The 17,174-nt window shown below is 41.7% G+C and overlaps 1 protein-coding gene across 1 annotated transcript; it reads right to left on the reverse strand.

The window, feature by feature from the left end:
• Window positions 1–825: 825 nt before the first annotated feature.
• On the reverse strand, window positions 826–16,663 carry LOC149321155 (zinc finger protein RFP-like). Its single transcript, XM_089516234.1, has 8 exons — window positions 15,960–16,663; window positions 14,498–14,593; window positions 13,186–13,416; window positions 9,410–9,432; window positions 8,971–9,086; window positions 7,519–7,593; window positions 5,883–6,095; window positions 826–4,438 (listed from the first exon to the last, which is right to left on the reverse strand). Exons 1-8 carry the CDS (start codon window positions 16,131–16,133, stop codon window positions 4,386–4,388), a joined length of 981 nt encoding a protein of 326 aa, XP_089372360.1. The 5' UTR covers window positions 16,134–16,663; the 3' UTR covers window positions 826–4,385.
• Between the last annotated feature and the right edge of the window lie 511 nt (window positions 16,664–17,174).

Genomic DNA, 17,174 nt, shown 5'->3' on the forward strand with positions numbered 1-17,174 from the left:
GCTTCCCGTGAAGGACTCCGTGCGCAGTCTGGGGGTGCTTCTTGATTCGTCGCTTCACCTTACATCTCAGGTGAATGCGACGGTCAGGAACACCTGTTACCAGCTTCGGCTTATTCGCCAGCTGCGCCCATACTTGGCCCAGAGGGACTTAGAAACGGTGGTACATGCTCTGGTAACCTCTAGATTGGATTTCTGCAACGCGCTCTACATGGGGCAACCCTTGTATCATACCCGGAAGCTACAGCTGGTACAGAACATGGCGGCCAGGCTGGTCACTGGTACTTCCAGGACCAGCCACATAACACCGGTGCTCAAAGACCTGCACTGGCTGCCTATTCGCTTCCGGGCACAGTACAAGGTGTTGGTGATTACCTATAAAGCCCTACATGGCTTGGGCCCAGGATACCTGAAGGACCGCCTCTCCCCATACATTCCGCCCCGCACCCTCAGAACTTCTGGGCAGCAATTAGTTAGGGTACCTGGGGCTAAACTCTCCTTGACATCGCGGAGGACGTATTCCATCGTTGCCCCGACCCTTTGGAACACGCTGCCCACAGAACTCCGCTCGGCCACCTCCCTGGCTCAGTTTAGGAGGGAGTTAAAGACCCTCCTATTTTGAACTGCATTCCCCGAATGAAGTCCTAGATGGCCTCTCTCTCTTGCTGACGGCAATTTGGAGAGCTGACCGGGGGTTTTATGATTGTTTTTAAAATGTTTTACTGTATGTATTATTTGTATTATGTTGTTCACCGCCCTGATCAATGGAAGGGCGGTATATAAATAAAAGTTTTATTTATTATTTTATTTAATGTTAGCACATTTCATCTTGTATAATGTACAATGCATTATTCATGAAACTTAACCAAAATACAGTCATTAAACAGCCATAGCTACCAACACAGTTATCACATTGATCACAAGATAAACACTGCATAGCTTTTACACCATTCTGTTTTTCTATCTTGTTTTATATGAATTTTAATATAAGTATTAATGCCTTAAATTAAATTAGCATTGTTTTGGTTGTTCACATGCATTTTAATGCATTTGATTAAGTTGGGGGGGCTGCCAAGAAACCCCCACTTAACTCAAGATAATCAATGTTGGATTTTTTTCCAAGTTTTTCTAAAAGATTTGGATTCTCAGCTGTGTGATGTGGATTGACCCAGGATACAACTGCATGTCTTGAACATGTTCCGAATACATTTGCATCATCAACTTCTCATTTATTCGAGTGCTGACATGTATGAGCAACCAAACTTGCAGAGATGCGCACAGATGTGGTTCCACAGTGTGACCAACAAACCTGGAATGTGTGTGTAAGATTGTTTGCATAGTTGCACTAAAAAAAGCAACCTGACCCCTTAAAGATCTGGGAGAAACTTTGTTAAGAGCTGAGAGATACTCTGGTTTTTGATAGGTCTACACTGTAGAAATAATGCAGTTTGACACCACTTTAAGTGCTGGAGCTCAGTGGTTGTCAAATGGTGGGGTGGGAATCCCAAGGAGAGCACATGACTTGGAGGCCCTGATTCTTCCTCCTCCTCCTCATCTTTCCCAACTTTTTTATGTGTAAAATTTACACATGCATGAATAAAATATTGAATTTACTTAAATAAAACTTGAACAAAGTTGTTTCCTTATAAAATGGTAAATTATGAATGTAGTTCAAAGTGTAGTTTTTAAGCGTTTTTACCTTTTTAAACTGTATTTTATTATTTATTTTTAATTGGACTGTTCTTTTAAATTGTTGGCTGCTCTGAGTCCAAATTGTTTGGGGGAAGTAGAACATCAACAACAACCATTTTTATTTTTATTTATTTTATTTCTATGCTGCCTCTCTCTAGAAAGGCTCAGAAGATAAAAACATTTTTAAAACTTTACAATAAAAATTAAAAACAAAATAATCTAATTAAAATAATATAAAATTAATACAAAACATACACTTTTTTGTATTGAAATATTTTTATTCATATACTATATCAAATGGGAGGACAAATGATGTCCGGTCTTCACGTTGATGTAAAGGGGTGTCTCAAGGGTTAAAAGTTTGATTACCACTGCTGTAGCCCCAACCTATGGAATCCTGGGATTTGTAGTTTTACAAGGTCTTCTCTGCCAAAGCGTGATGGTCCCCCCAAAAAATTACCAATTCCAAGTTTCTGTAAGATGGAGCCATGGCAGTTAAAGTAGTGTCCAACTGCATTATTTCTGCAGTATAGATGCACCCTAAACTGATGGATGGTGTTATGATCCTGGTGCATTGTTGCCAGGTTTTTGAAACAGCCATAAGAGAGAGTCAAAGTCCATGACATACCCATTTGACAATTAGAAAGAAGCCATTAACTAGTTTACATTTTGCTCAAGTAACAAATGAAAACAGTGACTTCACTTATCGTGGCCATGTATATATTACATAACTCACACATTTCTCCTTTTATGAGATGGGATTTTTTGGCATCTTATTCAACCTATGCAGTCCCATAGCGAGTTCCTGCAAGTTTTAAACAGAAGGAGAATTTTGATTATGTAAATCTGGGTCATTCTGGCAAAGCGAACAGGGGTGGAAGTACAACAGGTAATTGGCAACAAGTTTTTGAGCTCAAGAACAAAGTAGAATAGGACACGGTTGCAAAACACAAGGAAACAAATGATAAACGTTGGCTATGATCTTATGCACCAGAAGGTATGCAGGGCCCACAGTTTCACAGCTAGATCTTGAGACATCTAATCCAGTGTCCCAAGAAGTTACGACTGCCACAAACACAAATATTTTGTTTTATTATTACAGATAAACTTCTGTAGAGTCTATCCTATTTCATCAGAAATGGTGGTCTCCAAAAGCTTAAACCAAGTAAAACTTGTAGAGAGATCTTGTAGCACCTTTGAGACTAACAAGTAAAACTTGTTAGATTCAAGAAGATATTAATGCTTTGTTGTTTCTGACATGACAGATTAAAACGTTTCACCATTCCCTGAAATGATACCAATGAAGCAGTGACGTAAGACCAGGCCTTGTTGGTGGCAGCACCTTTGCTTCCTGCACTAGGACTTCAAACTTGTCTTGTTGTTTCCCAGACACTGTGCATTGGTATATAGACATCTCAAGCCTTGTTTGTTCTCAGCTTTTATTCTACTGTGAGTTTTACTGTGGCTCCCATTCTCTCCCTCAGCTTTTAGAATGCACATCCTTATGTTTAGATTAGAGCTTGTTTTTGGACAGATGTTTAAGTTATCATCTCCCACCCCCAAAGGATTTAGTTTAAAGGCTCCTGATCATATTCAACATGCTTTTGCCAAAGACATTCATCCCGGTCTTAGTGAGGTATAGTCCATATGTAGCCATTAGTTCTTCTTCTAGGAAGTGAAAACGAAGATCCCAGATGCTAAACCCATCCTGTCGACACCATCTGTGTAGCCGGTCATTCACTTACAGTATCTTCTTGTCCCTGTGTTGTCCTTTATCTTTCACTGGTAGAATTGGTGAAAATTCCACCTGTGCTTCTAATTTCTTCACTTTCCTATCCAGGGCATCATAGTCCAAGGTGATCTGCTCAAAGGTGTTATTACTACTGTCGTTGGTACCCAAATTAATAAGAAGAAAGGGCTACTTCTCTGTGTCCTTGATGAGCTTCGACAACTTGTGTGCCCTGCAACATGAGTGGTACCAGTCAAGCATTATTTGTGCCAGACCTATAGCTATGATGGAGGACATGAAGTAGTGAGCTGCTTCTGACATAATGGTCTTTACATTGATGTTTAAGTCCACCAGCACCACAAGCTGGGAGAACTCAGCAAGATCAGGAAGGGAGACTGCTGAGCAGTGAGGTGTGGAGTGCACCAACAGAATCCCAGCTACCCACCTCCACAAACTCAGTAGACTTTGGGTTGGAGGCACCTGGTAAGGGAGATGGAATCACTGCAATTCTGGTCCCTTACCCCCAAGACCTTGCCTGCTGCTGTACAAGGAACCCAGGTGAACAAAGCTGGGAGAGAACGACCCCTTTCCCAGTTTCATTCAGCCAGTCTCTGGAAAGCAAGCTGGGTTACCTTGTTCAATCAGGATCAAGTCTTGGATCAAGGGTGCTTTTTCATTCACCAACCTCACATTGAGCAGCAGCACTTTCAGACCAGGTATGGGTAATGCAGTCTCTCCAACACAATGGTGAGAAGTTGTGAGCTATAAAAGAAGGTTTAGCTGGTACATGATGCCATGTATTGACAACTTTGAGAACATTTTCCTTAGCTGTAGACCGTGCGACCTCATAAGGGAATGATAATATTCTGGCTGCAGTTGCAGTATGTGAGTTTGATTTAGAAGCAGAGATTGATGGAGACATTGAGGGAATGTACCCTTAATTTCTACACAGCATAATTCCTTCCATTTAGGATAGTGAACACCAAGAAGAAGATTCATTTTCATGGTGTTCCTTCACATCTGCAAAACAAAGGAAAGAAAAAAAGGGGTTCATTAGAGACTGAGCATGGTGTTGAGGTCTTTGCTTCCCAGCAGGCATGCTCTGATTCAAACACTGCTATTATCTATCAATGTATCTCATTCTAATCTTGGACCACAGGAAACTGCTTGTTATTGTGATTTGGAAAATAGTTTGCGACAATTTCTTTCTTGCAGCTGTTGATGCATTGCACTCTGTATTTGGGGAAGTGAAAAACTGACATTTTTTCTATATCTGTCTCTTGAGTCAGATTAACTAGAGCAAGGGTAAGTAATCGCAGTAGGTCCAAGGGCCAAATGTCTGCCCTAGGACTTTCCAGTGCCAACACTCTCCTCGAAAGAAGGCCGGGTGGCAAAGGAGGCTCAAGAGATGAGTGTTCAAAGTCAGACAATGAAGAAGGGGCTGGCACTGGATGTAGTGCTCACTGCCGTGGTCTGGAAACCCCAAACAGCCACGGACACCATTTTTGCTAGCAACATTACTATACTGACTCATGTATGAGTTGACCCAGTTTTTTAAATCACTTTTTGGCACGGATTTTTCGACGTATACATGCGTATGTATAATAAGTCTACTTCCTGAAAGGCATGGAGTGAGCTGGTGTCCAGGGAAGACTTTTATAATCAGACTATATGAACAGTCATAAAAATGCAAAACTTGTGGGTATGGTGATGAGGTGACAAGTTCAGTTTTAACGGTCATTTAGGGACAAAGGCAGGAGGAAAAAATGTTGCCTGAGGCCATGGTGGGTGGGTAACCATATGAATGATGGTAGGGAGTTTTTAAATGTGGTGTGGGCAGGCTGGGAACCAGAAAGAAGATGTGATAAACTGGCCAAGAACAGTTTCTCTGTTCAGCCCATTGTTGATGGACTGGAGTCTGTGGATATATTCCAATTGAGTTGTTTAGTGTTACTGTCACCTGTAAAGAAGCTGTCAACCTTACCTTTTCAGCTATTGCTCCTTTCTCCTAAACAATTGTATAGAATGCTGACCAATGCTGGCTAAAGGTGACCATTGAGAAAGGCCCCTGTGCCTAACAGTTGTGCAAAAGAGAGAATTTTTGTGCAGAAATTTTGACAGGTGAACCTTTGACATGAAAACTATACTTGTTGAACTATTTTCTTCTGAAAAACAAATAGAGATACAGAAATCCTATCTTCTTTTGTATGTACCTACCTATACTTCCTGAATGTTTGTCCTTTAACATGTATATAAAAGAACTAGAGATTTTAAATTTCCTAGTGAAAGCTGGCAGATATGTAAATGCTGTGTATGAAATATGAAAGCTGTGTAAATTTACAGCGCTTCATAAATAAAGGTTAATAATAATAAGATATATAAAGGGACCCCCCAAGAGCTATGATTATCAGACCTGTTTCCACATACATAGTGTCCTTGGCAAAGTTCCTCTTCCTGGACTCACCATCATTCATTGAAAACCTTTTGCAAGATGAAGAAGCTGGGGAGGGCATTTTGCTCTCTAAGTTTCCAAAAAATGGTTTAGCAAAGCACTCCAGTCCTCTCTGTGGCTGCTCCAATTTCATATTTCTTTCTGTGGCAATCACCTGCTTGACCCTTCTTCTCTTTGCAAGTGGAGAACTAGCCTCCTCTTTCTCCAGTCCATATGACGAAGCATCTAGGTACAGAGAATGACATATGAAATTGTGCAGAGGCGAGTTTGAAATCTTTATTAAAAGTGAGATTGCATCCCATTTAAGAGGCTTCTGGTTGATTCCCATGTTTGAAGAGAGCTTGGAAAAGTTACTTTTTGGCCTAAAGAATCCCACAGTTCATTCATGCAGAGCAATGATTCTAAGAGTTTGTAGTATAAAAATGCATCTCCCCCCACCCCCAAAATAAGTGGCCATGCTGCCTGGGTAATACAGGCAATCTTCTGTATCCAAAGATTCCTCATCCATGGATTTAACCATCTGTGATTTGAAAATATTTTATAGATAGGTGGATAGATATTCCAAAAAACAAAACCTGATTTTGCTATTTTATATAAGGGACACCATTTTACTATGACATTGTATTTAATGGGACTTGAGCATGCACAGATTTTGGTATACACAAGAAGTCCTGGCACCAAATCCCAGTGGACACCAAGGGCCCACTGTACTGACAGTTGTAATCCCACCAGGTACTTTTTCCACAAAGTGAGAACTTTCAAGACCGATGCACTTTGCAAATCGGCCAGCTGAACGCGGCTTCTATCCAGGTTCTAGCCAGATTTTAGATGGGAGGTAGCATTGGCGGCAAAATGCAAGTGATAATATTTGGCTGCATCCTGGAAGAGGATTCAAACTGGACAAGATTTTAGCTGTGCAAAAAACTCTCAAGATGGACCTAGGTGTAGAGCACAGGTCGTGGGTTGAAAAATTCAAAAATCCATGAACGTTTTCCTCCTCAGGTCAATGTAGCCAGTTATCTTTACCACCGATCCTGTAACAACTGTGGTTTATAACTCTGTCAATACAAGCAATGTTTTCCTGCAGCCTGTAATATAAATTAATCATAGTGTGTTTCCTTGATAGCCTGGGTCAGAGATTATGTGGCTCTCCAGATGTGGTTGAACTGTAACTCCCAGCATTTCTTATCTTTGGCTATGCTGGCTAAAGCTGCTGGGAGTTGCAGTCCAACAACCTCTGCAGGGCTGCATAATTCCTGTCCAGCTTTAAATGGTAACACAGCCTAAGTAATGCTAAATATGTACATAGTAAACAAACAAATCATAATATCTCAAGATGGTTAATGGGGCGGCACACTGAAGTGCAGATGAAATTGTACATCCTCATCAATATCTTCCAACAGAAAAAGGCCCTTGAAAGAAACATCTGTCTATACCCCTATGCATATCAGTGAGGACACTACAGATGGATGCACATTGGTCTCAAGGCACAATCTATGTTAATGCTTCTGGCTCCAGTAAGGAATACATATGTAAAATTGTGTTGTATACACACACCATTCACATCTTGGCCTGCATATCTTGTGTTTTTCTCCTTATTCAAAAATGTTTAATCCTATTACTGAAATGAGGAAATAGAAAAACTTACTTTTGCTACCTGTTGCAGTTCCAGCAATGACTGGAAAGTCCAAATTACTTTTTGTTACTTCTGAAGACAGAGAATCTAGTTAAAAAGGAAAAAAAAAGGTGAGGGGAGTTGCAGAAACAGGTGGGCCAAACAAACTATCTATCACAGTAGCACTGAAAAAGAAAGAATCTAGTTTTCCAGCACATAATCTTTTCCACTTCTGTTTTGCAGAAAAACAAAAAGCACAACTTCAAAAGTTCTTCAAAGTTTTCATTTAAAATTAAAATGAAATACAGTTGGCTCGTCATATCCATGATTCCTTGTCCACAGATTCAAGCATCCATGGCTGCAATACACACAAGCGCGCACGCGCGCACACACACATACATATTCCAAAGAACAAACCTTGATTTTGCCATTTTATATAAGGGATATTATTTTACTGTCCATTGTATTTAATGGGACTTCAACATCCACAGATTTTGGTATTCACGGGAGTGCCTGGAACCAAAACTCCACTGTACAATAATTGGCAAATAGTGTTGCCAGTTGGTGGTTATAATAGTGGCTGCATCTGCACTGCAGTCTGACAATGCTTTAACTGCCATGGCCCAATGCTATAGAATCCTGGGATTAATAGTTTGTTATGGCAGCAGAGTTCTCTGACTTTTGTTATTTGGAGCCAGCGTGAGTGTTGGATTATGACTCTGGAGATCATGGTTTGAATCCTGGCTTGGCCATGCAAACACACTGGGTGACCCAACCCTGGACAAGTCACACTCTCTCAGCCTCAGAAAATGGCAATGGGAAATCCCCTCTACAAAAACTTGCCAATAAAGCCTCATGATAGAGTTGGCTTAGGGTTGCCATAAGTTGGAAATGATTTGAAGGCACACAACAACAAGAACAACACAAACAGAGCTCTCTGAAAGAGAAGGCTAACTAGCTCACAAACTACAAATTCCAGAATTCCAGAGCATTGAACCATGGCATTTAAAGAAGTGCCAAACTGCATATTTTCTGCAGTGCAGATACAGCCAGTGACAAATTAACATCCAACTTTTTCTAACATTAATATGCAGTGTAGGTGGGAGCTGCTATACGGTTGAGTGTCTTTTGAAACAGACTGAGATTTCTTCAGAATGTCAGAAGATTTTCTTGGTTTTTAATAGGTTTTAATTGTGTTATTTTAAATGGTAAGCCTCTTTGAATCCCAGTTTTGGGGGAAAGTGGAATATAAATAAATATAATACTGACAATATTTTAATTTGGAGTTCCAGGCTGTCTTGAGGGATGGAGAATTGATGGAAATTGTTTAAATAAATAAATGTCAAATTTGCATTATATAAAGTACATCTGGAATGGGTGAAAGGCAAAGCTGTGTCCATAGATATATTTATACAAGGTTCCTGAGACCTATAGCTGCTGATGTCTCAGTCTGTATGATTGTACATTCAAACATTCAGTTTATACCTTTAAATTTCTTCATTCTTTTGGCAATTGCAGTGTTTTGCAGAGTCAAAGAATCAAGCCTGTCTTGCAGCTGTGAAAAAATCCCCATTGATTCTGGAAACGTCCTTTTCTTGGACCTGGAAAGAAGAGAAAAGAGCTTCCGCGTCACTAGGATTAAGTATGAATGGAGTCCTCCTCTCTCTGGCTTTGTTTCGCGAATGAAGATTCAGGAAGGACTCATCCCGCGCTTTGTACAAGCGCGTTGGTGACTAAAAAGGCCAATCCGGGATAAACTGGTCCGGTTGCAGAAAGGACAGCGGAAAGTCTCCTTGGGTGATGTTTCTGGGTTGCGGATCTATACTCCACATAACCTGAGAAAGAACACAAGGTCCTCTGCACATCGTTAATTACATTTTTGGCCTAAGATTTTCCCATACAGTAGGAGGAAGAAGGCAAATACCTTTTCAAAGTCATTTTCATTTCCTAGAAAAAATAAAGAGAAAGAGAAAACAGTTCAGCATTGCATAGTGCAGTTAGGAACTGTAACAAAAATTTTGCACTGCAGTGTGTTCCTGTTCAGGGTTCCAGCAACTCCTTCTCTCTCTCCCAAGTTTTCTGCTTCTCTCAAAAAACCTGTATCCTGTGGTTAAGCTGGGGCCATTCACATTACCATTTACACTGGTTCTGAAATCAAATCTTCCATGTGAAGTTCATATTGGGCCCAATTCTGTCACAATCCATGTCGAGGTTTGCACAAGGAAATGCCTCTTACCCCGGGGTATCCAAAATCGGGCTAAAATCCATCTTTTCCCAAAAGACCTGGGTTCCGCGAAATATGAACTTGCCTTCGATCATGTTCAGAGCAAATTCAGGGAGGGATTAGGGTCGGAGGGCAGGCAGAGGTCAGAGCATTCCCTCCCCTCATCTGAGGGGAGGGAGAGGAAAGAGCCGAAGGACTGGAGGCTGAGAGGAGGCAAAAGGGGAAATCAGTGTGACTTTTGGGCTGCAAAAGGCTGTAAGAGGGAGGGGGGAGTGGAGAAAGTGATGATGGTGGAGGAGGAGGAGGAGGAGGGAGCCGTGGGAAGAAGGGAGCCATGGAGGGCATTCTCTAACGGAGCAGGAGGATGATGATGAAGGAGCCAGGGCAGCTTGGGAGGGGAAGGTCGGAAGGAAAGAGGAGGAGGAGGATTGCCCAGGGAAATAGGGCTGTGGGGCCAAGCTGGGGGATGTAGGGAAATGGATGCAGCAGAAGCAGCCTCTTTTGACAATTTATGCGCATGATTTTTTGGGTGCTTGCTTGTTGTACTTTCATTTCCTCTTGCTCCTGGAACTTAAGAGCTATTATTATTATTATTATTATTATTATTATTATTATTATTAGTGTTATATGTGGCTGCTACAGTCAGAATGCCTGCGCTGCATTTCCCTTTTATTCCCAATTGATTCCATGGGTCAGTTGGAACTGACAGGTCACTCTCTCTCAGCCTCAGTGGAAGGCAATGGCAAAGCTCCTCTAGCAGGAGGAAAAAGTTCAGGTCAGGTCAGGTCAAAGGCAGGGCACGAACGGAGCTCCCATCAGGCACCTCCCCCCCTTTTTATTTTTTAAAATTGTTTTTGGCAAAAAAATGTGCATGTTCTTGGCAATATCTATCTATCTATATATATAGATAGATAGATATATAGATAGATGGTGAGCAGGAGCAAGGATCATTTCAGGGCAGGTGGGGGGGCAGAGCAAGACAAGCCTTTCCTATCCATCAGGGACCTTTTCCCTTTGATGTGTATTTTTAAAAAATTATTTTTCTCTGTCTATGCGCTTATTCTTTCCTTTGGAATGACTGCTGGATTGCGAATGAATGTTACCAATCGAATGTAAAGTTGCAACTTGGCAAATTGATACTGCTTTTGCTAGGGCAGGCTATTATTTCCTTTGGAATGACTGCTGGATGAATGTTACCAATTGAATGTAATGCTTCTCTTTCCAATTATGTAAATTGACAAATTGATACAGCTTTTGCTAGGAATTCAGGGGTAGGCTAGGGAGAACAAAAAAAAATGCATCCTTTTCTGGCATTCCGAGGTGAGGAATTAATATTATTGATATTATTATTATTATTATTATTATTATTACCTGCGTATGAGGCATTCTGGGGTGGCAAGGAGTGGGGGATACTGGATGCATTAGCTTGCATTTTGGGGTTGAAAATGGGGCCAAGGGCAGATCATAACCTACAACACTGATCCAAATGCCCACAACACACACACACACCCACACACACACACACACACACCCCAGTGGTTTTTAAATTTGACAAGTGGTGCTTGGTCCTTTATAAAAAAGGAGGGGTGGAAAGCACCCTTCTGATGCCCCTATCAGTGCTGGAAACGTCACCTATGACCGTCGCGGAACTAACTTTGATTGACAGCCAGGCACCTTCACCTTAAACCCGAATTCTCCAAGAGGGCATTCCTGTTAAAATGCCCCTGATTGATAGTCAGCACTTGCTTCCAGAGAGATTCAGGAGGGGCCCCCCCGAATTTGCCCAGTTCCTTCCGGAGCAATGCCGCCAATGTGAATGAGCCGCATGGCTGCATCCACACTGCAGAAATAATCAAGTTTGACACCACTTTGATTTTGCCATGGCTCCATGCTATGGAATTCTGGGATTTTGTAGTTTTGTAAGACATTTAGCCTTACAAATGGTGCCACAACAAACTACAGTCCCCAAATTTGTATAGCATGGAGCCATGACAGTTAAAATGGTGTCAACCTGGATTAATTTTGCAGTGCGGATGCAGCCACAGGCTGAATATGTCTTAGATTCTAACTGCAATACATGTTCAGTTAGATTCTAACTGAAATATCTGTATTAAATACTGGGGAAAGTTTACATTTTTATTACAATTTATTTTATATATGCAGAAATAGTGCAGTTTGACACCGCTTTAATTGCCACGGCTCAGTACTATGTAATCTGGGATTTGTCGTTTGTTGTGGCACCAGAGTTTTCTGACAAAGAAGGCTAAATATCTCACAAACTACAAACCCCAGAATTTCATAGCATTGAGCCATGGCAATTAAAGTGGTATCACACTGTATTAATTCTATAGTGCAGATGCAGCCTAAGCTGTTTTGGAGGGTGAAGATCCATTGTGTCCCGCTGAGAAAGTGTTTTTGTACATCTTGGAATCTTATGTCTCATCTGCAAGCCTGCTCATATCCTTCCTGTTTTTCATAGATGACTCTTTTTGGTAACATTAGGGTCTACTCTTTCAAGACCCAGCTTTCTGTTTCTGACCAATTTCATCGGGTGATCCTAACTACTAGAACCATGGAAGGAGGAGTCAAAATTTTTCAACAAAGTGCAAGCCATATATCCAGCAGCAAAATTCCTCTGTGCCCACCCAATATCATTTACTGCTTAACCAGAGCTTGGGAAAGTGTGTCATATGGGTTAGGGAATTCTTGGAACTCTAGTGCAAAAATGCCTTTCCCAAGCTCTATTCTTGCAGTTATTCTCTGCCATTACCCATACTCTCTCCCTTGTACTTAGCTTTCAAAGCCTCAACCACTGGTAGAGGGTAGCATCCATGTCGGTGGCACGCTGAATCCATTCCCATAGTTCACAAACTTTGATAGCTCCTTAAAAGTTCAGACTTAAACTCAGAGTGGATTATCTTGGGGCCTCATTGGTGATGGAAGCCACCAGCCTCCCTTTCTCCTGCCTCTTAGCCTCATTACAGGATTTTCGTCCACCATTAGTTCATTTTAGCATGAGCTTTTATGTTACCCACAAAATCTCATGCTAAAATAAAAGAATCATAGTTCCAAAAGTGCTGCTGGATCATTTGCCCCCATCTCCTCTTTCCATTTTTGGCTAAATCAGACCAACACAGCTATCTCTTTGAAAACTATAGAGAGACTATATTGCAGTGGTGCCCAACGTTTGGTCCTCAAGATGTTTTTGGACTTCAACTCCCAGAAGCCCCAGCCAAATTGGCCAACTGTCAGGAATTCTGGAAGCTAAAGTCCAAAAGATCTGGGTGATCAAACTTTGGGAATTACTGTGATAGTGTCTCACACATCTGAGGAAGTAGACTAAGTCTACGAAAGTTCAAGATACCAAATTCTCTCTTTCAGTTAATCTCAAAGGTGCTGCAAGATCCCTCTGCATACTGATGTTCCAGACTAACATGGCTATGTCACTGAATTTTATAGTATCTCAAAGTTGTTACTTGCAAAAATGTTGACTCTGGCTGCCACCATCTTCCTTCTGCCTTCTCAATGAAGCTGTCCAGGCATGCAATGTCCTCTGAAAGACTGGTAGCATCTGATTCCTTTTGCTCTTCAGCTGCCACTTGCAGCGATTCCCACTGCTCCAGCAATAACTGCTTCTGTTCCTCAAGAAACTGGTGAGCCTGTTTAAAGACACATGCCATTCTCTGCATCTCGGATGTTATCGTTTCCTGCAATAGACAAGATTCCCAAGGATGGTAATGTTTGCTTGCTATTATAATCTGCATTTATTTGTTTATTTATTGAATTTGCACCCCACCTTTCTCCTGGAATGGGATCCGGGGGGGGGGGGGCATTGTTATTGTTAGGTGCCTTCAAGTCAAATTCAACTTATGGCAGTGATTCCCAAACATTGGTCCTCCAAATGTTTTGAATGCTTTTACTGAGAGTTCCTGCATGGCAGGGTGTTGGACTGAATAGTCCTTGTGGTCTCTTCCACCTCTATGATTCTAAATATTTTGAGTTTCTTCTTCTTATTATTATTATTATTTCATGTGTATGTTGCCTTTCTCCTTGGCAGGACCCAAGGCAACTCACAGACAAAACATTTAAAATCTCAGTAAAATTCCAAACAATTACAATTAACTTCTACTCCCAGAAGTCCCAGCCATCTTAGCCAACAGCCTGAAATTCTGGGAGATGAAGTCCAAAACACCTGGAGGACCAAAGTTTGGGAACCACTGACTTATGGCAACCCTATGAATGAGAGTCCTCCAAGTCATCATCATTTAAAAACAAGATTAAGTTCCAATCTTATTTTCCAAAAGTTAAAAAAAATTAAATAACAGTATTATCTTTTTAAAGAATGGTTAAAAACTGTAAAAATTAAAAATACATAATTGCAAATAATTTATAAGAAATACGACACAGCACATCACTTCCCATGTACTGCTGCACTACATAATTTAAATCTCAAAGGCTTGCCTGAATAGAATGGTCTTCAAAGAAGTATATGAAAGAGGAGGCCAGCTTTCTTATGGAATGGAGTTTCATAGCCTTGGAGAAGCAATAGAGAAGGCTTTCTCTCATGTCCTCAGCAAATATGCTTGTGGGACTGACAGAAAGCCCCTCTTTGCAGAGCTTAAACTGAAGGTTGCTTGTACAAGAGGAAAAAAATTTGGATGATAGTACCCAAAATCTTCCAGCTGTCTGGGGGATTCTGGGAGTTATAGTCCAACTCGTTCTGATTACTAAAAATAAAGAGGTGAATTGTCTCCCTCCCCAGCCTGCCCCTATTTAGAAATGACCTACCAGAGATTGTTTATTCCTTGCTGCATGCATTGCTTTCAGTTCAAGGACTCTTTCTTTTTCCATCTTCAGAGACTCCACCAGATCTTGGATTTTTTTCTAAACAGAGAGGAAGTCTGAATTATCAGCAGAGCTCAGAAAAATTATTTGTAGACTACATTATCAGTCCAAAAAGTAATAGTCCCTTGCTACTGATTCTGTCTGACAAGAATACTCAAATGGTCCTCACCATTCCATGATGCACGAATAGAGCGTGTGCCAGAGCATACACATATACATTTGTGCTTGCATACATAGGGAGCATACTAACTGGATTCAAGATATACAGTGTGCTCCAAACTCAAAGGAAATTTAGATTTCACCAGTGAAAATGCTCCAAGTTCTAATCACAGAGTGCAAAAGTACAAGTGTCTGCCAACATAGGAAATCTTATAAATACTACAGCATGATTGCATTCAGGATGACACTGGATTATACTTCCAATTTAAGTCGTGTGATATTGTCCAAGGCCAAAGAATCTACAAAATTATGTTACGCATAACTGTTTTGGCTCACACTAAAGGCTGGATGGAAGAGAGAATAGAGGGAAGTTAGGCGGGTTACAAACCGCCAAAAAATACTTATGGAATACGTATTCGGGTTAGGAAGGGGCGGTGCTTCTGCACCCCCCTAACCCTAGTACGTATTCCATACGTACATGGCAACGCCCCTTCCACATGGGGGCCGCCATGTTTACGTATTGGATGCTGTGCGTCTGCACGTGTCGCGGTGTCTATGATGTCACGAGTCCGCCCCTGGCGCCTCGCGACGTCATAGAGGCGCCGCTTAAAGAAGCTCCATTTTGGAGCTTCTTTTTCGGTCCGTGCGGGAGCCGCGCAGTGTGGCTGCTGCGGCTCCCGCACGGAGCAAACGGCGGCGGCAGCAGACCACCTCAAAGCGGCAGTTTATAACCCGCCTTAGTGCTTCCTGCACCCTTACCTTTCACCAGGGGATGGTTCCCTTTTTAATAAGAGTTAAAGTATAGTATTTACATTGACCCGTGGATAAGTTAACCTAGGTTTTGGGCTCAAATTTTTGACTAAAATTTCTAGACTTATACATGAATATATACAGTATACCAATTAAAAGGTCATGATTCTAAATTGTCTGAGTAGGCCTGCCAGAAAAGATGTGTCTTTAATGTTGTTTTAAATCCATTGCTGTCAGCTTTTTCAGCTGTCTCTTCCAGCAAGTCATTACACCTGGATACCCTTGAATACTAAAATCTTCCACCTATTTAAAAGTTGAATTGCCTCTCCAGGAAGCCTTTCCAGAAGATGCAATTCATTTATATTATTTTATACCCCAAAAGGGTTAGTTGGACCATTATGGAGTACTGAAAGGCTCAAGTTGGGAGCACATCACTCACCCACAGGACACATGTTGCCTCCCTTCCAACATTAGGGAATCCAACCTTTCCACTTACATTGTAATCCTGAGTGGCCTCCTCTATGGGAAGCACCATGTGGCCCTGGTGCTTTTTCGATCTGTCACACACCACACAGACAGGTGTTTGGTCATCTTTGCAGAAGAGCTTCAGAGGCTCCTGGTGGCTCTGGCAAATCCTTTCCTCTCCTCTGCCTTCCTCTTTGACCTTCATCTTCTGCTCTGGGACTCTTTTGGCAATGTTCTTCAGCTCCCTGCTTGCTTTCAAGACTTAAACTCTGGTGGGGGTTTCTCCACACAGAAGATGGCAATGGGTTTTTTCTCTTTCCAAGCTCAGTGTTTGGTGAAGCAAGCCTGGCAAAGTTGTATAGAGGGCCTGGGAACCTGAAACACTCCACACAGGTGGCACAAGCAAGCTTTCCTCGAGGTTTTATTGTTGCCTTCTCTGTAGACTTGATGGGATCTCAGACATGAATGCGCTGTTTCCTTTTCTGCTGTATTCTTACATGCTCAAGGGAAAGGGTGTTGCCTTTTCTAACTGCCTTTCCTCTAAACAAACACAATGATTTCCCTCCTTGTTTCCAAAACTCACACAAGCTGAAATCGACGTATTTTCATACGTAAAGAATGAGGCTTTGAACAGAATGCACAAAAATGCACGTCTCCATACGCAGGAGAGTCATCAAGACATCTTTCTTTTCTAAACAGTTAATCTCAGGAAACAAGTTCTGACTTGCAAGTGTATTTGTGTGTGACAACTGGCTTTTTAAAACAAAACTAATATCAACAAACATGTTGCCAGGAGTACAAACTAACCATGACAAGTGAAGAGAAGCCAAACTGGTGATTCATACTTGATACTGGTGCTGATATGGCCCACCCAAGTCAATAGGAAATGTACCATAACTCTCTCCAAGCCGGATGGCTGCCGGAAACCTGGGAAGAGTCAGAGGCGAGCTTCCAAACATTCCCGGTTTTGGACAGAAGCTGCCAGAATCCACTGCCAGCATGGCCAATAAAGGTTGGCAGCGCCATATTGCAGGGGTATGAATTCAGACTCAGGGGGTGCATCTACATTGTAGAAATAATGCACTTTGAGACCACTTTAACTGCCATGGCTCCATCCTACAGAACCTTGGGATTTGTAGTTTTGTGAGTTACCAGCACACTTTGGCAGAGGCTAAAGACCTTGCAAAACCACACCTCTCAGGAGTCCATACTGTCAACCTGCATTATTTCTACAGTGCAGATGCAC

The sequence above is a fragment of the Sceloporus occidentalis genome, unplaced genomic scaffold (genome assembly GCF_023333645.1).
Source record: "Sceloporus occidentalis isolate IW3139 unplaced genomic scaffold, rSceOcc1.0.p SCAF_1, whole genome shotgun sequence".
Lineage (NCBI taxonomy): Eukaryota > Metazoa > Chordata > Lepidosauria > Squamata > Phrynosomatidae > Sceloporus > Sceloporus occidentalis.